This window comes from Anomaloglossus baeobatrachus, chromosome 1 (genome assembly GCF_048569485.1).
Source record: "Anomaloglossus baeobatrachus isolate aAnoBae1 chromosome 1, aAnoBae1.hap1, whole genome shotgun sequence".
Classification (NCBI taxonomy): Eukaryota; Metazoa; Chordata; class Amphibia; order Anura; family Aromobatidae; genus Anomaloglossus; species Anomaloglossus baeobatrachus.
Genome location: NC_134353.1, coordinates 77,907,769 through 77,935,448, shown reverse-complemented (window position 1 = coordinate 77,935,448; position 27,680 = coordinate 77,907,769). Strand labels below are relative to the sequence as shown.

General features: G+C 43.7%; 1 protein-coding gene across 1 annotated transcript in view; it reads right to left on the bottom strand.

Moving 5' to 3' along the window:
* Positions 1 to 27,680, bottom strand: part of EVC2 (EvC ciliary complex subunit 2) — a 223,451-nt gene that overhangs the window by 68,134 nt on the left and 127,637 nt on the right. The window contains exons 12-15 of the mRNA XM_075346882.1: positions 26,727 to 26,902; positions 16,429 to 16,588; positions 5,540 to 6,000; positions 575 to 779 (exon numbers count right to left, since the gene is read on the bottom strand). Of these exons, the coding sequence (XP_075202997.1) occupies positions 575 to 779; positions 5,540 to 6,000; positions 16,429 to 16,588; positions 26,727 to 26,902 (1,002 nt within the window). The remainder of the gene's footprint in view (positions 1 to 574; positions 780 to 5,539; positions 6,001 to 16,428; positions 16,589 to 26,726; positions 26,903 to 27,680) is intronic.

Here is a 27,680-nt window from a genome sequence, read left to right as displayed (position 1 = left end):
TAACAAACCACTAGATATCATATAATGGGACACCAAACCAATAGATAACAAATAATTGGACACCAAATCAATAGAACTAGAGACTGGAGCAACAAAACTGTATTCCAAAAAGTGAATCTCGAAACCACTGACCACCAGATATTAGGCCACTGAACCAATGGACACCAGAGACTGGGACATTAAACTACTGGGTACCAGAAAATAGAGCTCTAAATCACTGAAAACCAGAGACTAAATTTTTTGGTACGTAGCAGTGATTGAGGCACTAAACCACTATACTAGAGGATGAGGCACTAAACCAATGGTGAGTAGAGAATGGGGAACTAAATCACTGGAGAAAGTAAAGCACATCAACTGGTAATGGGCTTTCACCACCAGTAGGTTCTTGTCTTACTTTACACTTCACAGTATTATTTCAATCTGAAGACAATACATTAACTTGTAAGATGTCGGGCAGTACAAATGTCATCTAGTTATTTTGAAAGATGTAAAAATATGGTGTTGAAGAACCTCAAGGCGACCGATATACAAACTGAAATAGCGGATTCTATGTTCTCACCACAAGCTAACTCACCTTTCTCTCACTTTCGTGTAGACTTTGGTCCACTTTCTGGAGCTCTACATTCCTCCAGTCGTTCAGGTACTTCTGAAGGAGAATTCTGCCTTGAATTTTAGGGAGGGCTAAAGTAATATCCATCTGAGAAAAGCCAGAGTGGAACTCAAGTTTTGTTTTCTGCACCTCATCCTCGGAGACACAGAGATGTAACAGGAGGACCTTCCTGTGGAGATACAAAGCCACTTAAAGTAACATCTTGATGAAATCCCATAGCGAGAAAGATATAACGATATTTTAAAACAACATTTTTGCCCAAAATTTCTATAACTCAAGTTTCCCCTGGGCTCCTTGCTTAGGAATAATGAAAAAACGATGTCTATACACAAGAAGCTGTTATCGGCAGATGTATTTTCATGTCTATGGTGACCACCAGACTGTCCCAGAATTGGATGGGGACAAGTTGGATTTCCACATGTCCAATCAGACAGATTTGTCTGCGATAATGTCAAACACTAGGCATATAATGGGAGTGCCATCCTTCTCATCATTTTACTTATGGCCATCTTTATACTCAAGCCCTTGTACATTGCAATCTGAAGATTAAAGCAGGCTTTACCCGCTGCGATCTCGCTAGCGAGATCGCAAGCGATCGTACCCGCCCCCGTCGGTTGTGCGACACGGGCAAATCGCTGCTCGTGCCGCACAACCTCGCTGAACCCCGTCACACGGACTTACCTTCCCTGCGACGTCGCTCTGGCCGGCGATCCGCCTCCTTTCTAAGGGGGGGTTCGTGCGGTGTCTCAGTGACGTCATACGGCAGGTGTCCAATAGAAGCGGAGGGGCGGAGATGAGCGGGACGTAACATCCCGCCCACCTCCTTCCTTCCGCATTGCCGGTGGACGCAGGTAAGGAGATGTTCGTTGCTCCTGCGGTGTCACACACAGCGATGTGTGCTGCCGCAGGAAAGACGAACAACATCGCTAATAAGCAGAAAACGATTTTTTGTATCAGGACAACCTCTCTGCGGCAAAAGATTTTGACCGCTTTTGCGATCGTTTAAGGTCGCTCATAAGTGTCACACGATGCGATATCGTTAATGACGCCGGATGTGCGTCACAAACACCGTGACCCCGACGATAATTCATTAACAATATCGTAGCGTGTAAAGCCCCCTTAAGTCTTGCTCATCGCACCATTTTTGTTTCCCAAATAAAATCATATGGCAACTTTGTGTTACGGCCATAGTAGTGCCCAATTGACAAATGAGAGATAAACTACATGTACAGTATGCTGCTCACAAGAGGTCATTACCAGCAATGTGCAGGGAAACAAAATGCAAGGATGATTTTTAGTTCAAAATAAAGTCACAAGAAAAACTAAGTACACCCTAATTGAATTCTATGGTGTTACATATCATGGTATAGTAGAAAAAATGTTGTCTAAAATTGGGTAATTGCAAACATATTACACAGTGTTATTATTTAACAAACAGTTGTCCAAAATGCAGAAGTACAGCATATATGAAAATTAAGTACACCCCATGAATCAACACATTTAGCAATAATAACTTGAAGTAATAGTTTTCTGCATAACTTTATTTCTTTGTCCCCCTTTCATTTGTGACAAAGCCCGGAAATATTTATTTTTTTCCGATCAGAAAATAGTTATATCTTCATGACTACTACTAGGGCTGACGCAGGAGTCATCCCTTATAGGGTTTAATTTTGGGAAGTCAAATGATAACACAAGTGCTTGTACAGATGATTGACCTCCTGATAATCACCACCAATCCCATAACAACCCTCCCCCCTCTAGCTGACATCTTCAAGTGATTTGGACAGCTATCCAACTTTAGAATCATTGCCAATAATTATTAATTATTGGCAATATTGGCAATATTATTAATTGTAGACTGTCCCTCAAAGACTCCCCTTTCATGACCTCCAATTCCTCCTCTGTTACAACTATATTGAAGAGGTTTTCTACTACTAATGTGATCCACTTTCTTTTATCCTAACTCTTCCTAACTAACACTTTCCTAATATACTTCTTTTATATACTCCGCTCTTGTAACCTGATCTCTAAGAGCCTCGTAAATACCTTATTGTTGTTGTAGGTTTGATCCTTCGTCTGCAGACCGGATTCGGATCAACTGAGCAGGGAACGTCACTGAAATCAGGTGAGAGGAAAATGAAGTGTGATCTGAGCATGAGTACCAAGGCTGCTGTCACTCACAGAGAGGCAGCTCCACACCCACCAGTGAAGTGCCCGGCTTAATTGGTCCGATTACGGTCTGCAGTCGAAGGATCCAAGCTACAACAACAATAAAGGTATTTACGAGCGGGAGAGAGCGCAGCTTGCCAGAGCACAGTAGATAGCAGAAGTATAGTAGGAAAGTGTTAGGGTAGTTAGGATAAAAGAAAGGGGATCACATTAGTAGTGGAAAACCTCTTTAAAAATTTAGAAATATAAATGTCATCTTCTAGTGATGAATGCTGGGACCTAAACTAGACTCCCGTTTTAGGTCACATCCAAGCTCTCATGGATCGTCGGGGTAAATTTAAACTGGTCACATTTAGTATATATAAATCCAGGTGCATATATACTGTATATATATATATATATATATATATATATATATATATATATATATACACACACACATACCGAATGTTGTTCTTTGTAGGCTATACCATGAGTAAAGGGGGCTTTACACGCTACGATATTGTTAATGTTTTATCGTCGGGGTCACGTTGTTAGTGACGCACATCCGGCGTCATTAATGATATCGCAGCGTGTGACACTGACCAGCGACCTTAAGCGACCTCAAAAATGGTGAAAATCGTTCACCATGGAGAGGTCGTCCCAAACGTAAAAATCGGTAAGGGTTGTTTATCCATGTTGTTCATTGCTCATGCGGCAGCACACATCGCTATGTGTGACACTGCAGGAGCGAGGAACGTCTCCTTACCTGCCGCCGGCCACAATGCGGAAGGAAGGAGGTGGGCGGGATATAATGTCCCGCTCATCTCCGCCCCTCCACTTTGATTGGCCGGCCGCTTAGTGACGTTGTGGTGACATCGCTGTGATGCCGAACGTCCCTCTCCCTTGAAGCAGGGATTGTTCGGCAGTCACAGCGACGACGCCAACCAGGTAAGTGCGTGTGACGCTGCTGTAGCGATAATGTTCGCTACGGCAGCGATCACAAACAATCGCATGCGCGACGGGGGCGGGTACTTACACGCTCGATATCGCTAGAAATTGCTAGCGATATCGCTACCGTGTAAAGCCCCCTTAAGACTTTCTCAGTCGAAACGCTTCAGCTTTTTCTATGCTTAGCACACCATGTTTGGTGACGTGTTTGTCTCTAATAATTTTCAATAAAATTTATTTTTTATAGGTTGCAGACGCTGGAGATTTTCTCATTTCCTCATGCTAAAATAGAAGAGGTGATAATGCACACAATAGGTCTTTAGTGCCTAATAATTCACAATTCCCATACACTACAATGGTAATGATCACCGTCATGGAAGGCATACTGGCTAATTCACTTACTGCTTTCTGGAGAGCCGAATGGGTAAGGAATGAGGCATCCAAGATGTCCACAATGTGCACCATTAGTACTTGCCAGTTCTTGCACCTCAGATACTGGCCATTAATCTTCTGTGTACGGCTCCTCACAATCTGTCAAACAAGCAGTTTTCTATCGATATGGCTGAGAGATGCACAAAACGGCATCACAAGACGCTTTTGGGCTTCAGGCTGTACATCGTGCATCCCTGCACTGGAAAGTTTTCCACTGCATACGCCAAGCATCTCGAATGCTTTATTACTGTCACGGTCGTCTCCCTGCATGTTGAGACCAGTGACAGCCTTTGGACCGGAGCCTCTCATCTGGCTCTCTTCATTTAAATGGGTTTAATTTCTCTTGGCACTTAAGTGGTTAAGTGCCAGTTTTGCTATTGTAGATTTTCCAAAGCAGTTCCTTGCTGAGTGAGTGATCAGCTGCATTTACTAAGTAGTCAAGCCCTTCAGCTTTAAATAGCGGTGTATCCCAGCAATCCCTGCTGAAGATACAAACTTATTTGTGTCCTGGTCGCCTGTGAGGAAGGTTCTGCTAGTCTAGTTCCTGTGCTCAGGCTATATCCTTTTGGTTGTTAATTTTCCCCCTGTTTTTCTTTATTACCCTGGTTTGTTGTTAGTGCCGCGGTAAGGTATAATGAACCACACCTGCCCCTCACTAATCAGGGTTACTATAGGGTCTTCCAAGTGTCACAGGTTCCTGTTCGGCGACAGTTGCGGAGACTGTATAGGGACTGGTGAGGAGAGAAGGGACAGTTGCATGTGAGTTTAGGAGGTGCCTACCAACCCCTCTCACTGGTTCCAGGGACTCCCGTCATTTTTGTGTCCCCAGTGCCCCCCTTTACATGTTTTTTGTTGTGCATCAGACACATGAAGGTCTGAACGCACCTCACCACACTTGCTACACATAACGAGTGTGAAAATTACTAATTGCCAATTTTTTGGTAAAGGAAACTACATAGCATAGCTACACTAACTGTAAAAACCCCTTTCCTTCTAAATTATTGATATTCAAAATATATACCACGCAAATGTCCTAAGGTGACATTTCACTATTGCAGACGTTCTTAAAGTCAAAGAACATATCCAGCAGATGCTAAATACTGTAAAGGGAGTATTTGAAGGCTTCCTTATAAAAAGGATTGCATTTACCAAACATGTTAGTTCCCAAACACTAATTTGTGACTACTGATGGACCATGGAGTAAGTGTGAGGAATATGAAACTCCGTACAACTCTGTAGGTCGTTATCTTGTTTGTGAACCGATATGGATATCAGATTTCGTAATCTATTCTCCAACGTGTTCCCACCGGTGGAGCTTCCCTTTAGAAATGGACATGTTTATCATGCAAAATAAGCAACATTATAGATTTGTAGACCTGGAACTCAAGTAAAACCTACGTGAATAGCAACTGTTCCCAGTTTCTTAGATTCTTTTGCTCCTTGAGACTGACTTTGAATTCATCATCGAGTTTCCGCATGGTGCTCTCCAGGGATGCTCTTGACTCGGCCGCCTTGTCGCTTTCCTCCTTCTCTAGCTGCTGAGCGAGGAGTGCCGTCTCCCTCTTGTGCTCGTCTAGCACTTGTTGGAGATACAATCTGGGTACATTGAGCTTTAACATTTCTTGTATAATTACCGCACTCTGGACGTGTCTGAGATCTTCAATTGCCTTCTCGGTAAGGCTGTATTTAATCTCCTTTATTTCGTCTGTGGCATCGTTTTCGTGCTTCTCATAGAGCTCTTCAAGCTCCCGGCAATGATTAGCAAACAGTTTTTTCCAATGTTCCAAGTAGGATTGCACTTCTTTAGAGCCCTTACCGGCCTCCTGTGCTCCGACCAGATCCTTCTTCTGTTCCCTTAGCTGAGTAAAAATAAGCAAAGCAAATAAATATTCATCAGATAGAACACAATAGGTAAAGAAACAAAAAAACACAACTAGAAAAACATTATAACATTTTATGAAGGGCTATGCCCAAAGTGGCCCCCAGGGGCAGTGTTAGGCCCAGAACGGCGTCCCCGCACTGTCCTGCCCCCTCTCCCGGTGGGGATGTTGGCTTTCTCACTTGTTTGGCTGCCCTGCTGTGGCTGCCCTGTCCCCGGCCCATGCTGCAGTCTCCCAAAGGTTATGCACACCTCACATGTCTCCTAGAGCTGCCCATAGGGTGCATGCGCGGATAAACCCCTTTTCTTAAAGGTACAGTGCACCCTGACCCGGAAATGACCTCTCAACTTGGCTGAGAGGCTGCAGGTATTTATGGCACCTTCCTCTTAAGGAAAGTGCCTGGGCAACTAGTCTTATACACTGCTAGTTCTCAGGTCCTATAGCACTGTTGCTGCTGTCTCTGCAGCTGCTGTGTTGTGTTATATTCTGCTGCTGATTCTGTGATCAGTGTGCTGCTGATCCATTGCTGCAGTCACCACAAGCAGTCCTGCCGTTTACCCACCAATATACCCACTGCCGCAAGTATATTCACCGGTTGCTGCTAACACATCCATCTATCCATCCATCCTGGCTGAAACCTCAACATCTGCTGCTGTCACTCTTCATCCACAACTATCCTTCCCGTTCCCCTGGGGTCAGCCGTAGCAGCACCAGTCTTCCCGAGTGGCACCCAGTCTCGCACCTGCAGCGTAACACCCTCAACATTACAGGCTCTGGTGAAATCCAGGTGTGGTTCCGCAGTCAAGCCACTCTGAGTTTTCTATGTGCTGTGGCCCAGTCGATCCGCTAAACCCGTGCTCGCCCTGTGAGCGTAACAGGCAGACATATCATTGGTGCAACCCATACAACTGCACAGGGGCCCAGGAGATCAGGGTGCCCATTTCTACCTCCAAAATAGGATTAATTGTGCATTTTGATGAGCTCTTGTACTCCAAGGGGCCCATATATTGTTCTTACTAAGGGTCCTGCTACTGTCTGTGTCTGCCAGTGCTTCCATCAGAGCAGTACTGGAGGTAGACCTTAAAGGGGCCTGGCCAAAAAATGGGACTTACATATGCAGCTTTTCTAGAAGAAAAGGAAATATCTGTCAGCTGTCTGCCTTTGTAGATCTGATTTTTTAAAGGGGTTGGCCAGGTTTAGAAGAACATGGTTGAGTTGCTTTATTTCCCCAAAACAATGTCCCGCAGCCTACAGGTTGTTCAGCCCCAATCACTTCTATAGAGTTGGCCCTACAATTTCTGAAGGAGGCGCTGTATAAACTATCCGCTTGTTGAGCCCCAATCACTTTCATAGTGTTGAGCTTCAAAACTAGACACAACCTGTGGACAGGCGTGGAACAGTGTTTTGAAGAAAGTACGGTAGATGTAGTCCTGGACAACCTTTTCAAGTATACAGTGGCCCTAAAATTTCTGATGGATGCACTATTTAAAGTGCTTTACACACATGACCATCACTGTCCCCATTGGGGCTGACAATCTATATTCCATATCAGTATGTCTTAGGAGTGTGGGACGAAACAGGAGAACCCGGAGGGAACCCATGTCAACATATGTCTCTATATTGGCTGGACAAAAGCTTAGTTTGCCGTCCTAGCCCTGTATCTAACCCCAGCCAAAGCAAAGTGGTTTGTTGGCACCAACCCTAGAACTCAATAACCAAGGCCCATGCCCTTGCTCTCCCAGCCCCCACCTGTGCCCCCTTCATATTCCCTTGATACATTCCTATCTAGTATTGAAGAGGATCTACCACTTCTGCTGACATGTCTGTTTAGTAAATACTTTAATTGAATTTTTTTAAAAAAATTGAGCTTCTTTTCTAAGATCTACAGTGTGCCGCTCCTCCATTATTCCTCTTGTAAAAAAATTGAATAAGTTGTCAACTGGGTGTGTCCTCTGACAACCAACCAGTGCTGAAATACCATACAGCGTAGGGACACACTCCAGTGACCTTGCCTCAACAGCATGGCTAATTTGCATGCGATGCCCCTTCGCATGCAAATTAGCCATGTGTAGTGGTCGAAGCAACAGGCCATGCCACTCTGCTGCGGCTATGGCTGGGACCCCGTCCTGAGCCCAGGGCTTAATAAAGCTAAGTAATTACCCCGGGCCCCCTTCTTCACAGGTCCCCATACATCAGTCATGGTTTTAATGCCCTGATGGCGGCCCTGAGCATAAGTCCTAATGGAGGAGCTGAAAGCTCATATATTAAAGGGAATCTGTCACCAGATTTTTGCCCTCTAATCTGAGAGCAGATTAGTGGGCAAAAATCTTGATTAAAGCGATGTGTTGCTTACTGGGCTGGTTAGTGTAGTTTTGATAAAATCACTGGTAGATTATCATTATAGGACTACCAGGTAGTCCAGCATATTCATGAGCTCTCTATAACTGCTAGATCTGCAGCGGGGAAAACATTGATTTTATCAAAATGACAGCAAACAGCTCAGTAAGTGACACATCGCTGGAATCAGGGTCTCTGTCTCTACATTATGCTGCTCTCAGATGGGGGAGCAAAAACCTGGTGACAGATTCCCTTTAAAGGCCTCTTCTGCTGAGTAAGAAACACACTGATACTCACCCTCCCCAGGAAGTGGCGCTGCTGCTGATGCTCTGGTTTACTGGCTGCAGCGGTGACACCATGACTGGTGCAGCCAATCAATGAAATCAAGGGATCTGCCAGTGTAAATAGCAATCAGTGATTGCCTGCAGCGGTCATTTACACTCGTATACACATGACATTACCACTATAGATAGTAAACAAACACCTAAGCGGCAGATGAGCGGCAGAGCTGGTCCTGTGCTTTATCTACTGTGTATATTTCACGGAACTATAACCCCCAGCATGCTGGGGACTGTCAGCGACTGCCCTAACATTTCCACGGCTCCTCTGTATTCGCCATCCCCTCGCCGTGTACAACACAGGCTTTTCTTTCATTATATTTATCCTCAAGTCACCTTTCACCATTCTAAGGGATTCTGGAAAAACAGAAGCAAAAAAAGGCAATTACCGGATCCCTTACAATTACCAGCCAGACCACAAAAACAATCTGCCGTCATCCGGTGACAGATATTCTCAGAGGCGCCCGAAAATGGATGTTTTAAGCATTACAAAACAATCAGTCCCATAATACTCAGGTTCAGAACTTCAGAAATTCAAAGGGAAAGATTAAGATAGAAATGTAAAACAATTATAAAAAGTGAAAAAAAAAAAAAGAAACTTTCCCTCTGCTTTCTCTCCTGAATGAGTCACTGCGCGCCCTTAGTTATTCATTAATACCGCCAAACTGTTAAAATGTAAATGAGTGTTATTCCTCCCCAGAATGAATTCCCCAGAGCTGCTAACCGTAGCAAAACGCTGCATGCAAATTACAAAACTGCAATTTGTCTTCAGAGCTCACGAGAATGTACAAACGGAGAAGTGAGAGGACTGATGCTGCTACAGATGCCAGAGGACGGTTTTATAGAAAGTCGCCATTTAGTAAGGAAAGACCTCCAAGACTGACATTTCTCATCATTTTAAGCACATAGGAGTGCTATACTGTCACACAATTCCTGCAAAATACCATCATATGGTGCCTAAATAATTAGTAATATGCTAATAATACTTCTTTAAAGGGAATCTTCCAGTAGGATCAACCCTCCTAAGATGTCTATATGGGCATGAAGGCCATAGAAACCTGAATAAAACGATACCTTGTTATCTGAGATCCAATGTCTTATTCCAGAGATATCCATATTTTTCTTAATATGTAAATGAGCTGTTAAAAGGGCGGTCGAAAGGCTCAATATAATTTCATCAATGACATCACTTTTGGGGGTGGCACTAGTTTCTGAACACCACCGGGTACTCTGACAATCAGTGCGCGCTGCTCTGCTGCCGGTTCTACTGATCATATTCGGCAACACAGAGCGAGCTGGCACTGTGCAAATCACACAATGACAGCACGCAGGGACCAGACCAGCCCCTGAAATGATCATCACTGATGACGCTTTGTTTTAAGGAGGAGCAGAAACAGCAGCCTCTACCCCCTGATGACACTTTGTTTGCGTATCCCAGCATGCACTGGGTTATCAGACAAGAAGTAAAGAAAGAAAAAATCAATAGAAGCTAGATAGTATTGTGAGGGAAGGTCAGAAAATTTTTAAAGCAGCCATATTAGAAATTAGTTTAGATTAAAGCAATAAATAGCTATTTAAATTAAAATATATTCAGCCTTCGGGCCACCCTTTTAAGATTTAGGGGCCAGACTAATCTCCCTGACAATCCGCCTCCTGAGCTTATTTTAAATGAAGGGATTGTTACCCATGTGAGACATGTAATGACTGACAGTCTGCTCTCCTGATGTCACTGCAGAGCAATATGTGACAACTGACAGTACAGCAGAGCTGAACGTTGTCTCATTACAAACACATTTGAAGGTCCAGTTGTTCTCTCACAGAGCTGTCAGCTTCCCTCTCACAGGCAGCCAGTTTGAGGGGGGGGGGAGGGCCAGTACAGCGGAGCTGACAGTACAGTGATAAAAGAACTGCAGCTAAAGAGGTCTTTGTAATAAGACAAAGTTCAAGTCTGTTGTACTGTATTAGCTTTAATCAGGCAAAATGCAAATAATCTCTGGAGGCAGATCCTCGGGGAGACTATGACCAGCCCATAGATCTTAACAGCTCATTTGCATATTAAGGAGAATGTGGATTTCTCTGCAGTAAGACATCAGATCGTAGATATCAACATTTTAACATAATAATACGTTTTGGTTTTTTTTTGCTGAATTTCCCTGTAACTGGAGCTGGTATATTGGAAGAATCTCAGCCTCCTGCATAGAAGAGCTGATTGAATCTCATCGGACCCAGCAGCTTCTGCTTCCTCCATACAACCAATGATTGCATGATGGCGCTTTCTAGAATATATGCACACACTTGTTCAACGTTGTGTATACAGAGATCAGGAAGGATCTGCTAAACTATTGACGCGATGACAATGGGATAGCGGGGAACCGGGGCTCCTAGGCTGTCCCTCAAGCGAGGGAGCTCTTTACTATCACTATTCTTAGGGATACTCCTGAAGGTGGAGATGCCTGAATCACCTTCCTGGCCCTGCTCCTGATCAGTCCTGATCTGATTACCCCTCCTCCCAGGGAGGGACAGGACAGGAGTGTGATTAAACCCACAGATAAGGATAGACAAGGGACAACTCTGTCCCAATGCACGCACACAAAAGTTAAGACAAAAAGAGATTCAGGAGAAAACACAAGAGCAGGAGCAAAGCTACTAAACAACAGGGGTAAACTCCACAACCGCACCAAGCAATATGCACAACTTTCATCAGTAAGTCTGGCACACCACATCTTACAGAGCAACAAAGACAAACTATAGCTGGCATGGGTGGAAGGATTCAACAAACATAAATAGGAGGGAGCAGATGTGACAGGCCTTCCCACAACATGTGATCAAAGGAACAAGCAGGCCAGCAGAGATTAGCTCTTGCTAGCCTGCCTATAAATCAGCACACGGCAGTTCAATGTCTGAGTCTGCCTGTGTTGATCCCAGACACCAGAGAAGCCATTGGGCCGAGTACCAGAATCTGCAATCTGTACAAAGCCTGACGCCACCATGACAGTCGTCGAACTTTGTGCACAACTCAGTGTGACAACTATAGCTGCCTTCTTTGTGAGTAGACAGATGTGTCTGACAGCCAGCTCCAAGCTCCTGCATTATTTCACCCAAGCAGTTTACTCTGCATTGACGTTTTAAAACGTCAGTGCAGAGAAAATTGTGGACCGCCAGATGTTTAAGGTCTATGGGTGGTCAGGAATTGGTTAAAGAAAGAACTATTGCGGTTCCTGTAAAAAAGTACGTGAGGAGTGACTTTCTTAAAACTTTGAATTGTGATATTCTGCTATAACTAATCACGGAAATAGAAAACTAAATTGAAATTGTAAATAAATGTATTGTCTATTCGATGGTCTCTACACACTCCAACACTGGTCAGTTCATGTAGAGACTCTCTCTATTGATAATTGTAAATTGGGACACCCAGTTGTCATACATATACATACTTATTTAGTCATACATTTGCAGGAAGAATATCAGAGTAATGATTCAATGCAGAGCTCTAAAAAAAGGATTGTCCAGAATTTTTATTTAACAAAAGAGACATATCAGGAGAGTCCTTATTAGATAATAATAAGATAAAGGTAACTTTGCTATCCACTATTATGGAGACATTGGGGCAGATTTATTAAATTGTCTAAACTTAGTCTAGACAGTCTTAAAATGCGCTGGTTGATAAATCTTTAGACTGTCTAGTCCAGGTTTAAACTGTATCCCTTATTAAGTGCAACCATTTCTATTAACACTAGAAGTCCCAGAGAAGGGTCATTTAACATTTCTACCTTTGGAACCCAGACACGGGGCGAATGACCTGAAGGATTTTAGCTGACATCCTATAATCACCGTCTTTTGTTCTGTAATTAAGGCCATTACTGTCGCACCACAGGAGGTTGTTGTTTTCCATTGAGTTTAGACATTTAGTTTCTAGTTAGTTCTATTCAGTTTGGACCCTCTTTCGGGACTTCAGTGGGGGGGACTCGACATTTCTGGGACTTCTAGTGCTAAGCCATGGTCCCTTCAGAAAGTGTGTAAAAACTCTGCAAAAAGACTCCATATGCACAGGGCCTAAGGCACATTTAGAATTGCTAATCTACCTCACTATTTTATCCTTAAAGTGCACCAATCACCAGGTGTCACGCTGTACAAAAGGCTAGTAAGACGTAGTACAGCGTAATCCCCACTAGGTAGCAGCAGAGTAGTGAAGGAGCAACAAAGAAACACTGTAACGGAAAGGCAACTTAAGTACAGCACAGTAACTTCAGCAGGCAGTTAACAGGTGAACCACCAGGGGGCAATAGGGTAGTCAAACAGTCAGGGTCCATCCAAGAAAGTCGAGTTACTGCAAGGGGAGGATCAATACCAAAGTCAGAAAGCAGAAGTGAGTCGGAAGCCGGGAGATCAGGTATGCAGTGGGAAACACAAAGAACAGACAGGAGCGGGAAGTCAGGGGGTGGGACAGGCAGATGAACGGGGGAGTGTACAAGTCAGGACACAGTAGCAGGGAGGCAGGACAGATCAGGAACACTCACCAGAGCTAGTATACAAGCTGCAAGGCAGAAATATCACTGGAACTGAGCCATAGGTAGAGAGACAATACATAGCGTTCTGGGATTCGGAACAAGGCAAGGGAAGTTAACTCCTGACATGACCAGGCCAGAGCTGGGTGTAACCAGCAGCACGAAAAAGCCGGCCTGGATCATGACACCAGGATTTTCATATATAACCTAAAACCAGTGCTATACTGGCGCTATCAGGCTGATTCTATACATACCTTTAGTTATCAGCTAGGATATATGGGTTTTGAAAGACAAGCAAGTAAAGTTTGTAAAATGAGCAGCTTTTTGAATGACAGCAGCTGCCGATCAGCTAATAGCTGGGGTGGGTATTCATAGTGATTCCCGCCCCCTGCCTATTGTTCCTCCCCATTTCTGTTATTTATGCTAATTCTATTATAGAATAGTTTTACTAACTGACTAGAAGGACGTGTGTTAATGTCATACACATGTGACCAGAAGGAGCGGGCCTCAGCCAATAGAAAAATAATGTTGCTTCCTGGTATCAGCTATGTTGGCTGAGGCCTGCCCCTTCTGGTCACATGGGTATGACATCAGCACAGGTCCTTCTAGTCAGTTAGTAAAACGATTCTATAATAGAATTAGCATAACTAGCAGGGAGGACGGACGGGCAGGGGGAGGGAATCACTATGAATACACCCCAGCAATCAGCTGCTGCAGCTGCTGTCATTCAAAAGGCTTCTCATTTTACAAACTATACTTTCTTGGGTTTCAAAACCTAAACATCCGATCTCACAACTAAGGGTATGTATAGAATCAGCATGATAGCGCCAGTATAGCACTGGCTTTAGGTTATATAAGAATATCCTGGTCATTGGTGCATTAAGTTTTTTTATGTGGATTTTTCTGGCTGAAAAATCCATGCAAAAAAATAAATAAATCTCCTTTTAAACAGACCCTACAACTTCAAAAAAGAGGATTTTTTCAAAATATCAAAAGATTCAGTTCTGAATGGAGAGAACACTGCAGTACTAAATGTACACCATACAATGTCCGCAGCCGGGAGCAAGTCTATTATCTCCAGGGACCAATTTCGGATGTTCTTTTCAGGCTGCGATGAAAGTAAAAATTCTATATCTGAAATGAACCTGTCAGCTTTTTCGACATACCTGATTTAAAAAATACTAACATTCCCCAAGAAATAACAATTCTGATGACTGTATATTGTGCCCTTACGCTGAACATTTACAAATAAATTAGGTGTTAACATCACTATTGTCAATCGATCAGCACTGATTGGACAGTGGAAGGGTTCATGGACACGCCACTAATTAGTAACACGCAGCCGGTAATTTATTCATAAAGTTCCAGGAGGAATAACACAGGAAACAACATAATTGCAGAATTCAAAGAAATAATTCTCCAGAATTGTTATTTTATGAAGATTATCAGGCAATGTTCACACGCTGCATCTTTTACTGCATTTTTGGTGCATTTTTAAGGTCACAAAGATGCATCTAAATGCATGTGTTTCCTTCTTCAAGCAAAGTTTATGAGATTTCTATTTTGCTGTCTACACAGCGCATTTTTTTGGGTGCATCTTGGCTGCGTTTTAGAAGAACATTTTGCGTTTTTCCAGCATTTTTGAGCCCTTACAGTCAATAGATTTGACTTAAAAAAACGCATTGGGAAAAATGCTGTAAAAACGCATGCGTTTTTGATGCATTTTTGCCGTGGGTGCATTTTTTGGGGCCAAAAACGCTGCATCTTTGTGGTTAAGAAAAGGTACAGCGTGTGAGCATAGCCTAAAGGGCACTTTACACGCTGCGATCTCGCTAGCGAGCGTACCCGCCCCCGTCGGTTGTGCGTCACGGGCAAATCGCTGCCCGTGACGCACAACATCGCTTACACCCGTCACACGGACTTACCTTCCCTGCAACGTCGCTGTGGTCGGCGAACCGCCTCCTTTCTAAGGGGGCGGTTCGTGCGGCGTCACAGCGACGTCACATGGCAGCCGTCCAATAGAAGTGGAGGGGCGGAGATGAGCGGGCGGAATATCCCGCCCACCTTCTTCCTTCCTCATTGCTGGCGGCCGCAGGTACGATGTAGTTCCTCGTTTCTGCGGTGTCACACATAGCGATGTGTGCTGCCGCAGGAAAGACGAACAACCTGCGTCCAGCACCAGCAACGATATTTGAAAATTGGAAATGGACGACGTGTCAACGATCAACGATAAGGTAAGTAATTTTGATCGTTAACGGTCGTTCATGCGTTTCACACGCAACGACGTCGCTAACGAGGCCGGATGTGCGTCACGAATTCCATGACCCCAACGACATCTTGTTAGTGATGTCGTTGCGTGTAAAGCGGACTTTAGTCTTTAGTGACATTATCAGTGACAGTATTGATCGTTTTTAGGGGTTGTCCACTACTAGGACAACCCTTTCTGATTTCATTTGTTTCCCCATTTTAAGATAAAAGACCCTGTACTCTCCTTCCGTTCTGGCACCATTCCAGCGCTGTCAGTAATCGTGATTTGTTGCTCACATGACATTGGATATTGGGCTCATGTGATGTCACAATCACCGCCGGCTTCTCGCTCCCCGCCTTCAGACCAGATTATTCAACAGGAAGTGACGCTGCGGCTCCCATTCACTTCCTGTTGATTGCTGATTTGGTCCGAAGGCGGGGAGTGAGAAGCCGGCGATGATTGGACTTGGGGCTTCCATGACGTCACAATGTGCTGTGAGCCCAGAAGTAGTGGACAACCCCTTTAATGTGGTGTGTTAAAGGGATCGTAAACTAACCGTATAGGTCTCTATTGCACAGGTATTATTCCTATGGCATCTAATGAGATAGCACTCATATCTCCTGCAGGAATGAAGGATCGGACGTGTTGAAATCCAACATATTCATTCCAATTTCCCGAGTATCGGTTGTCAGAGATGGGTGAGGACACCCCTTACACATGGCATAGTCTTGCTGAAATCAGAACATTTTGGTCTAATATATATGGGCTCCCTTTGGCTGGCAACTATCTCCCGTAACCTCATCATATAAGTCCTGGGGATAGGCAGACAAGTATTATTGGGGATCGAACATATTGAAATTGTATCTGCCCAATCTTCATTTGTTCCGACATCAGCAGTAGTAGAACTACTAAATATTGTCAGGATTCACCTCCCGATTAACTTTTGAAGTAGGAAAACACTAAATAATACAGTAGTTACCTTCTGAGCTATGTGACGGCTTCGCTTGTTGCTCGATTTCTGGTACATTTTTCGAGTTTCTTGTTTCAAAGAGTTTTCTAACTTTTGCTTCACTTTAAGAACTTCCGCCTGGGCCTTCTCCAATAACATCTGTACCTGAGCGTCACTTATGTGTCCGGCCCTGGAAAAAAAATCCTGTACATGAAAAGGCAGCATAACAGGTAAAATAAGGTATAATTATTAAATTGGTTTTGGTCCCATTGCTGGGACCCCACAGTCTGTGCTGAAGCAGAGCACTTGTGTCCTCCGTTCTCCTCAGGTTCTCCCTTGACCACAAGACTTGTAGTGGCTGGTCATGCCTTTTGCTGCTCCATTAAGAATTGGTTTCGTAGGGTTGAGGAGCTTCCTTTTTTTGTCACTAAAAATTTCTATTGTAAAATAAAAAAACTAGCATTACTTACCAACTGAAGCCCCTGCCGATCCGGCATCACTTCTTCCTTAAAGCAGTATTTTCAAGTTTGGAAGTTAACCCCTGGATAGCAGATAACTTCACAATGTCTGAGGGTCCAACCACTGGGACCTTCACTGATCCCGAGAGCTAGGGCTCTGTCAATGAAGCTGTTGAGTATACACACTTGCAGCCACATTCATTCTTATGAGAGTGCCGAAGACCAGCCGAGTGCACAGGGGATAATTTGCAAACTTGACAATACCCCTTTAAGCTGGATCCACACATCAATTTTTTTTTTTGTAGAAGAAAAATGGGTCTATTTTTATCAGTGTTTTCCCTTCCCTTTTTTATCTATGTCTGTGTCACGGACATCTTTTGTTATTAGGAGACTTGTGACAGATTTGGGCCCTGAGTGTCACTTAGCCTTGTGAGACTCTGAAGATTAAATGTATTTTTCTTTCCTTTGGTGTATTAAGGGTTACAGTCAGTTGGCATCAGCTTTCCAGCATAGCAGTCCATGTGAGGTGCAGCCGCTCAGTGATCACGCCCACCACCTTCAAATAGTGGCAATACCCATCTTTACTGTTACCAATCTTTGCTGTTGATAGAATCCATTCTGTCCTGGCCACCTAGGTGGAAGGAGCTGCTGGGGTTCTGACCTGAGCCCATCCATCTGCTGCCTTGGAGTCTGGCTGCGGCCATGTAGTTGGTGTTTGTATTCTTTTTCCCCCTGTTTGTCTTCCTACCATTTGTACCCGTCTCCCAACCCGTCTAAATTTCTAAAGATCTTTTATGATATGCTAATGAGCGCAGGGATTAGTGGCAAGGGCATTAGTTCCTGCACTCATTCCGCCTTCTTAGCATGTTAGGAAACCCACAAGGAGGTGCTAACATGTTATTCAATGCAGCATCATTAGAGGTGAGGCACATACATATGTCCGCTGTAACTGCTTATCAGAAGCCCCGGCACTTCTGTTCATCCACAGTATGAAGCTGGGTGTACGTGTCCCGACTTCAGAGAGGTCTAGTGTGCATGACCAGAAGTGCCGGGACCACCGGGATCAGCGGTGGCAGCGGACACATGTACACACCTCACCTCTGATGATGCTGTATTGAATAGCATGTTAGCAACCCCCTGTACGCGTCCTAACATGCTAAAAGGGCAGAATGAGCGCAGGAACTAATGCCCTTGCCACTAATCCCTGAGCTCATTAGCATGTCATAGAGGACCTTTAATAATACTTTTTCTAAAGATCCTTTTATCTATGCTAGTGTATGCAGGGACAGTTAGGTAGGGATTAGCAATATGCACCCAGAACTGCTCTTGGTCCTGGGTGAATATTGCACCTGACAGGTTCCCTTAAAAAAAAAATGACTTATAAACCTCACTGTCCCTATGGTAATTAGGGCCTTGACTAGTTGCAGGAGCGTTGTTTCTCCAGACTTGTCAACCCTCTTTCCGTGTTATCACAACCCTGTGGGTGTGGTAACATGATTTCCAAGAGCCAGCATCATTGTCAGTTCCTGGAAATCTCGCACATGCACGCAGCTCATTTCGGCCGTGTAAGTGCGCCTCTGAAGCGGGGTGTACGCTTCCTGGCTACATTAGGCACATTGTGTATGATCGGAAATTCAGAAGACATGTAAGTGAACTATCTTCTGAACCTCCAGTGATGCACAATGTGCCTAATGAAGCCAGGATGCGTACACTCAGCTTCTGAGGCGCACTGACGAGGCCAAAATGAGCTGCGTGCAGGTGCGAGATTTCCAGGAGCTGTTGGTGACGCTGGCTTGTTGAAATCATGTTATCATGCCCACAGGGGTGTGATAACGCAGAAAGAGGGCCAATTAGTCTGGGGAAACAACGCCCCTGCAAGTAGTCAACACTCTAATTAGCATAAGGACAGCGAGGTTTATAATTATAAGTATTTTTTTTTCAACATTTATAGATTTGTATAGTGAATAGCGTTATACAGGGCTGGGTAAGGAGGAAATTTGGGCACACAGCTATGAATGCTGCTGGGTTGGAGGGCATAGGGGACCTGACAGGTTACCTTTAAATGATGTGCCTTTGCCTCAGTAATTCCTTTGTAAACCTGCCTGATGAAGGGGCCCTTGTGCTCTAAAAGCTTGCAAATATAATTTTTCTGGTTAGCCAATAAAGGTATCCCTCCTAGAATACTTTTGTCATTTTTGGGCTTAAGTATTTACATTGATTTTTTGGGATAACACGGTACCACAATATAATTTTGTATTGTATTACTTCATTATTTGTAGCCAAAACCAGGAGTGGAAAAATCAGAGGAAAAGTATAATAGAAACACGGCACCACTGCTGTATTTATCACCCATTCATGGTTTTAGAAATCTGTCCGCTGTGCTCATTTATAGGCCACCTGTACACATTGAGTATTTGGTGAGATTTTTACCTCAGTGTTTGTAGCCAAAACCAGGAGTGGGTGATAAATACAGAAGTGGTGCCCGTGTCTCTATTATACTTTTCCTCTGATTGTTCCTCTCCTGGTTTTGCCTACAAAATACTGAGGTAAAAAAACTGACCAAATACTCAATATGTGCACGTGGCCCTATAGGAATCTGACCACTGTGCTTCTATTTTAAAGCCGCATGCACACGTTGAGTAGTCAATGATGTTTTACCTCAGTATTTGTGGCGAAAACCAGGAGTGGGTGAATAATACAGATGTGGTGCCCGTGTGTCTATTATACTTTTCCTCTGATTGTTCCACTCCTGGTTCTAGCATAGGGTACATGCACACAATGAGTATCTGGTGAGTTTTTAACCTCAGTATTTGTAGCCAAAACCAGGAGTGGGTTATAAATACAGAAGTGGTGCTCGTGTTTCTATTATACTTTTCCTCTGATTGTTCCACTCCTGGTTTCGGCTACAAATACTGAGGTAAAAAACTCTCCAAATCCTCAACGTGTGCACGTGGCCTATGCTAAAACCAGGAGTGGAACAATCAGAGGAAAAATATAATAGAAACATGAGCACCACTTCTGTATTTATCACCATCTCCTGGTTTCGGCTACAAATACTGAGGTAAAAAACTCACCAAATACTCAACGTGTGCATGTGGCCTTATAGAAATCTGTCCACTGTGCTTCTGATTTTGGCTGGAAATACTGAGGTAAAAAACTGACCAAATACTCAACGTGTGCGTGGTGTTTTTTTTCCTCAGTATTTTGTAGCCAAAACCAGGAGAGGAACTATCAGAGGAAAAGTATAATAGATACACGGGCACCACTGCTGTATTTATCACCCACTCCTGGTTTTGGTTTACAAATTCTGAGGTAAAAAAAATAAAAATCACTAAATACTCAACGTGTGAACGTGGCCTTATTCTGACTGTTGATCCAGTCGATCGACATTTGAGATCAGGAGGGAACCATTATCTCTTTTAGGGCAGGTTGGTTCTTGCACAGTAGTTGTGCCTATATCCCTTCGCAATACCCTCTATAATCCTTCTGTTTCCAAATATATGTAAATTTTGTAGCGGACATGTTGAGCTACGAACTACCTGTGGGAAGGGATGGCACGGTTTTTAGAAGAAACCAAATTTTGCTAATCCTTGACAGCCCCTTTAATTTGAGGTAAAATGCATTTTGGCCATAAACCACAGTGTGATACTGACTCTACGAGCCATGACCACAAAGCCACGACAGTACTACACAAGGATAGAAATCAGGAGACCTTCAGACTGTGATGGAAAACACAGCATAGGGGATTTGTTTAACCTTTCATATAGGATTTTCTAATTTGAGCTATTTTTTATCGGGATTAGTTCTGTATTCCGCGGACCTGGATTACATTGTTTATTTCCAGCCTGTGGACAAGTTAATTCCCACCGCTGTCCTTTGTGTGACAGAATGAATATAAAACTTTGACCCGGTTCAGTTCTCACTAAGCCATGTGACCTAGAGAATTTTGTCAGGTGGGTACAAGAAAGACAGATAATGTATTTTCTGCAGACGGCCGGCTCGAAAAGATTAATGTCACCTTGCATCAAGCGAATCGAAGGAGAATTCAATGTATAAACAGGACACAATGCTAAGGTGTAAACACCAGAAAGAATTCTGAGTATTCTTTTGGAAAGTATCTATTAAGTGGCAGGAAAGCAATTATCTCTCAACCACTTAATATTGGGATAATCAATAATTGGTGACAATATAATAAATGACAGGTCAAGATCGAGCTGAAGGCTGCAAAAAGAAAGATGAGCTATAAGGGGTACAAAGGTTATTTGGGAGTAAGGCATTGACGTGACATAATTTGTTGGCTGTGGCTATATTATCCTTTAAGGGATTGTCCTATATTCTATACTCCATGGCACACCTTGCCGCTTACTGGGAGTGTGCACTTCTGACTGATTGACAGTTCGGAGCTGCAGCATGGTTCCACCCCTGGCCAAAACTGTTGTTAGCAGCAGGCCCACCATTTTCTGCATTATAGGAGGAACACAAGAGAACTGCAGGTGGTCAGTTCCCCTGACTGGGCCAGTTTCAGTGCAGAGCTTGCAAGCTTAATTGCAAAACACTTCAAAGCATCCTTGCCTTGGAGACCACTGCTGATAGATCGCAGAGGTGGTGTCACGGGTGACAGACTGTCACGTGGTTCCTGGCCATAGAAGGTCACAGCGTTTGGCTGCACAAAATGCTCCCTGAATTTCCATTGTTCCTGCTGTCAGTATTCATTGGTATATATAGCTATATTACTGGATTAAACTCATTTGGACCCAGCAGGAGCTCACCTTCCACCCAGCTGCTGATCATCAGCATTCTCTTGCTGTTTAAATACCCCTTCCTTTCTTGGACTGGTGCTGGTGAGATTACAGTTCATTCAAGCCTTGGTTGCAAGCAGGTGGCTTGTACTCCTTTGTGGTGCTGTTGCTGAAAACTTCTACTGGTGTCATCTGTGGATAAGTAGTTCATGCATTTCCCCCCTGTCTGTCCTCCTTGTGTCTTCCATAGTGTTTAGTGGGGTTGACGAAGAGCTCATCCCATCTGGTCCCTACTTAGGGCTAAGCACTAGGGATACCTAGGGTCAGGTATGTGGCTTGGCACATAGGCGTTGAACCTATCTAGGGTGAGGGACCCCAGGGACCAGCAGTAGATTTGGTCGGGGGTCACCATCTTCCCCTTCCTTAGACACAGGGTTTCCTTTCCTTTAGCCGCTCACAGGGTACTTCCCTTTATCTAGCGTGACAGGTTGTTAGTAAACGATGAGTAAACAGCAGAGCTAATGTTCCCTTTCTTAAGAACAGAGATTTGTAATAAGAAGTAAATTACAAAGCTACTTGTTTCTACAAGCACTTTGCAATTTTATCCATTTAAGAAGATGAGACAACCCCTTTTAATGTAAGTGATCAATATAAAATCCAATAATCAGCACCACCCATCCCTTTCATCACTCAGTTGATACCTGGTGCCAGAGTTGGTGGTAGTTCATTGAGTCGAAACATCAGTGCTCCGTACATTGAAACACCAAAGTTGAGAAAACCAAAGCAAATAGCCAGAATAAAATATAACTTTTATTAAATAAATAAAAAGGCAAGGTACAAAAATAATGTATGACAGGCAACAGAACACAGCAGGAGAAGAGATTGAGATTGCAACCATACATAAACCCAGAATGGCCCTATGTCTCCATACACCAGGGGGTAATTTAAGTAAATGTCAGTTTGAATTATATACCCCTGAGGCTGTAGAGACAAATAATAGGGATTAAGTACGGTAGTGAGTTAGTACTATACTATAGACAGAGTGTCAATAATTAAAGCAATGAAAGATTAGACATACCAAGTGGCATATCCTCCTGTCAGTACTGGCGCCAAGTTCCCTACGCGCGTTTCGGCGTTTTCAGACGACCCCTGACGAAGACCTTGTAGCCGAAACCCACGTAGGGAGCTTGGCGCCAGTATCGGCTGAAGGAGATGCCACTTGATAGCTCTAATATTTCATTGCTTTAATGATGGACACTCTGTCTATGGTATAGTACTACTTTACTACCGTACTTGATCCCCATTTGTTTCTATAGCCTCAGGGGTATATAATTCAAACTGAAATTTACTTAAATTACCCCCTGGTGTCTGGAGACATAGGGCCATTCAGAGTTTATGTATGGTTGCAATCTCTTCTTCTGCTGTGTTCTGTTGCCTGTCATACACTATTTTTGTACCTTGCCTTTTTATTTATTTAATAAAAGTTATATTTTATTCTGGCTATTTGCTTTGTTTTTCACATCTTTGGTGTTTCAATTGAATATATTACAATTAGCCTGGCTGGATTTATTTTCCGCCATTGTAATTATCATGCTTGGGTTCATTACATTTCACATCTAATAGTTTTTTAACCCTTGTTGTTTTCTTGCATTCTTGGTCATTTGTATAGTGCTCCATACATTGTGTAGTGGTTATTCTCAGGTGCTGCAGCTCATCTTTGAAGTGAATGTTATCTGAGCTACAGAACCCAAGGATGGCCTCTAAATGGTACACAGAGCTGTGGTGTTCTGCTTCCAAGTCCTGTGAACGTCTGGTGGCCATGGAGCCAGATATCAGCTGAATAGTGAGGGAACTGGCTGTTGGTTGAGATCATCAATATCTTGGTCTTCCACAACCCCTTTAAATTGTTTCCTTGGTAAAAGCTGACAATTACACTTTTGTATTCCTTATGACCTATGATCACCACCACTGTGTCACGCTAGGTATGAGGAAGTACCAAGCGCACAACAAAAGGGAAGGGAAACCCTGTGTGTTGTGAATGTTAGTTATGTTTTGGCTGCTGGGAGGCTCCCTCTGGTGGCCAGGAATGGTTTGGACTTGGACCAGGTGTGTTGTGCAGTGGGTGTTTCCTTTGCTAACTCTCTGCTTATTTAAGTCCTGGTCTGATTGCAGGCTGTTGCCGGATGTCAGTTGTTCTTTGTATCTCCAGCCTGCTTAATCCTGCTTTACACCACATCTACTCCAGATAAGTGCTTGCTCTTTATTTATTGTCTGGTTCTTTTGCTTATCTGGGTTTGTCATTTGTTGTGGTTGGTTTCAGTTTATTTCCTTCCAGGGATTTTCCCCCTCAGTGGATTGTTGAGGAACTCCCTGCAGTTCTGTGTAGAGTATAGCTCCATTGGGTCCATGTGTTTGTGGCTTGTTGAATTTGTTATAATTCTTGTTTTCTGTTCATTGGTATGACAAGGGCACCTGGTATAGGACGGAGTTCAGATCGTGCGATCTGAGGGCCTTTTTGTACTATCAGGAAGTTGGTATTTTGCAGGGTTTTTCTCTGGCCACCATCAGTCCCTTTCCTGTCCTTTCCTATTTTAGTCAGCGGGGGCCTCACCTTTTGCTAATCCTGTCATCTACCTGTGTATTGTGTTTTTCCTATATCACCGCAGTCTTTGAATGTGGGGGGCTTGCTATTCTTGTCTATTTTCTGAGGCAGAGAGTTATTCATCTTTCCTACCTTTAGGATAGTTAGTTTTACAGCTGGGTTTGCGGTGCACAGGATGTTAGTTCACCCCTCGGCTACTTCTAGTTGTGATGGTTAGTAAGGGGATGGCGGCCAGATTAGTTGCCAATGCTCTTGTCACCTTTTGCTAATGATTTGTGGTGGTCTTCCATGGTTCCGGATCATAACACCTGTGTCTAGGAATAGGGAAGATGGTGACCCCTGACCAAACCTACAGCTGGTCCTTCACCTCCCTAAATAGGTTCCGCACCTATGCGCTGAGCCAGATACCTGACCCTAGGTATCCCTAGTGCTTGACCCTAAAAAGGGAATGGATGGGATAAGCTCTTTGTCAACCCCACTAAACAACTATAGAAGACACAAGGAGGACACAGCAGGCAAATGCATGAACTACTTATCATTGAATGACTCAGGTAGAAGTTCAGCAGAGCTTTCAGCAACGATACCACAGAGGAGCACAAGACACTTGCTTGCAACCTAGGCTTGAAGGAACTGTAAATATCACCAGCACAAGTCCAAAGGAAGGAAGAGGTATTTAAACACCCAGGGAATAGTGATAAACAAAAGCTGGGTGGAAGGTGAGCTCCTGCTGGGACCAAAAGGGAGAGAGATGAATCCAGCAGGAAAGCTACATATACCAATGAATACTGACAGCAGGAACAATGGAAAGTCAGGGAGTATTCTGCACAGCCAAAACACTGTGATCTTCTATGGCCAGAAACCACATGACTGTGTCATCCGTCGCACACTACTGCGGCTTCATATTTCAAGCAGCCGTCAACAATAGCTGTCCAGAACCCATAGGGGACATAACACTTACCATGTGCGTGACCATGTGAAACCTCCCATGGATGCATGAAATAGCCGGGACAAATAACTAGTAATTTTAGTAAGAAGTTGAAAATCTTCTATAGGTAAAAGTCTCCTTTTTAGATTTTCCTTGAGGTGCTCGTAAACATACTCCACTTACATTAATTTTCCTAAAAATCTGATTTAGTTTAGAGCTACACGGTCACTACGACATCAAGATCCCAATGTTACACTGCTAAAAATCACAACTAATGATAGTGAATGCTGCGTTAAAATAAAGCAGGTTTGGATTTCTGACAAATTCCATTAACTTGTGGGTTGATTCATAATTCTAATGAGAGCATTGCCCGGATGAGAAAGGACCTACATCAATTTTAGCCAAAAGAAATAGTGTTGATTTGGAAGAGCATCCAGTGCAACAACGAGATGGATCCCAGATGGTGGGAGTATTACTTACAGCAAAGATGGGCCGCAGTGTGTACATCGCCCAGGCCAAAAACTAATACTCTAGCAGGATACAGCTAAACCCCCACTAAGTGGAGACGTCGCAGGTGCAGGAGGAGCAAATCACACACAAACTTCCATGGAATGGATGGGGTGATTGCTGGATAGTAAAACTGCACACTGATGGCTTGCATAGAGCGCTGTTCACACATGCAGATAACACAGTCACAAGCCCGCAGCCTATTAGGTGACGCCCATACTATTAGATGAGGCGAGCTGCCAAGCCGTACCCCACCTGTGTATCATGCAGAAACTCTAAAATGCAAGGCTTAACAGAAAGGGGCCTGGCTGTATCCTGTACAAAAAATATGAGGTTTTAGTTGGTATTATGGCCATAAAAACGTAAGCCTACAACCCTCGTTACGGGACCTCATGCTTGTAGGTCCCTACACTAAACATAAAAATAGCAACAAAAAGAGGAAAAAATATCCTCCAAAAATTAAGTATTACTCAAAGCAAACTGATGTGTGTGTGATTTGCTCCTCCTGCACCTGTGATGCCTCCACTTAGTGGGGGTTTAGCTGTATCCTGGTAGAGCACTAGTTTTTGGCCTGGGCGATGTACAACTGCAGCCCTTCTTTGCTGTAAGTAATACTTAATTTTTGGAGGATATTTATTCCTCCAGATGGTGGGAGGAGAGCAGAAAGTTCTCTTGTCATATAAATGCTGTAATAGGCTCTCTGCCTACAATGTGCCAGTTATAGGTGTCTTCTTACCTGGTAAATGGACCTTTTGCCCCAATAGACACCAAAACTTGGATGTTCATGCTGTCTCTATACCGCTCAGATGGCGGGAGGGGTGTAAAAAGTTCTCTTTTGTCATGTAAAATCTGTAATAGGCTCCCTGCCTACAATGTGCCAGTTATAGGTGTCTTCTTACCTGGTAAATGGACATTTTGCCCCAATAGGCACCAGAACTTGGATGTTCATGCTGCCGCTACACCCCCTGAATATATCTACAGTGGGTTTATCACAGGTAGTATCACAATCCACATATCATTCTGGCATCATTCTCTTGTAGTAGTGATTTATACTTTTCTGTATCCCTCCCGGTATGGTAAAAAACTATATGCCTTACCTTTCCGTCCTGTTAATAAGGTTTGCAATTTGTGTCGCTGCAGAATTCAGTAAGCATCGCGAGCGGCTGTCACCGAGCTGGAGGTTGTATAACAAGTTCTTTCTCACAGCAAATCTTTTGTTCATGTGATATTTTTTGCTTGCATGTAGGAAATCTAAAAGATCTTCAGTCTCCTCCTAAAGAAAGAAAAAATAATAAAATTCCATGTCATAGCAAACTTCCAGTTATTTGTGTTCCCGCAGTTCAATGTATTAGAAGGGAAAAATTGAAAACCCCACCTGATCAATTGCAGATTGCTTTTTTGACTGTTGGGACCGATCTCAGGCTCTGAAATGCTGGGTTAGAGAGGAGCAGTACCCACGTGTTCCATCTTCTGAGTAATTGCTCTGCTTCTTTAGTGAGCATGCTCTCCCAGAACCTTGCCAGTCTTACATTCTGGTTCTGCTGTTGTGCTGCTGGCCTGAGTTCCTGCATGTGTTCTGATCTTGGTTTCCTGACCCCGGACTGTTGTTTGACTCCTCTATACCCGCTCCCTATTCCTGTTGTGACCTCCCGGCTTTTGATCTCGGATCGTTACCTGACCACGTTCTCAGTTTACTCCCTGAATCCATTAGGGCATTCCCAAAATTCTGACCCTTGGATCGTGAGCTGGCTACACCTCTGTGTACTCCCTGTGTCCATAGGTGTCCTCCTGCTACCAGACCCCGGCTTTTCTGACTCCTCTACCGTTTGTACTACCTGTAAGTAGTGACTAGTATTACATTATTACCCTTCTTTTGCATAGGTGATAGCTGAATGTTGGGTCTAACCCTACAATCCGTAGGAATAAAGTGCGGAATCCAGTGTAATTTAGGTGGTCAGTTCATAGACAAAAGATGGAACAGGGACCTCCATAAGGGGTGCACATACTAGAGATGTACCACTTTGTCCTATAAAGGGAAATCAAGGTACTCC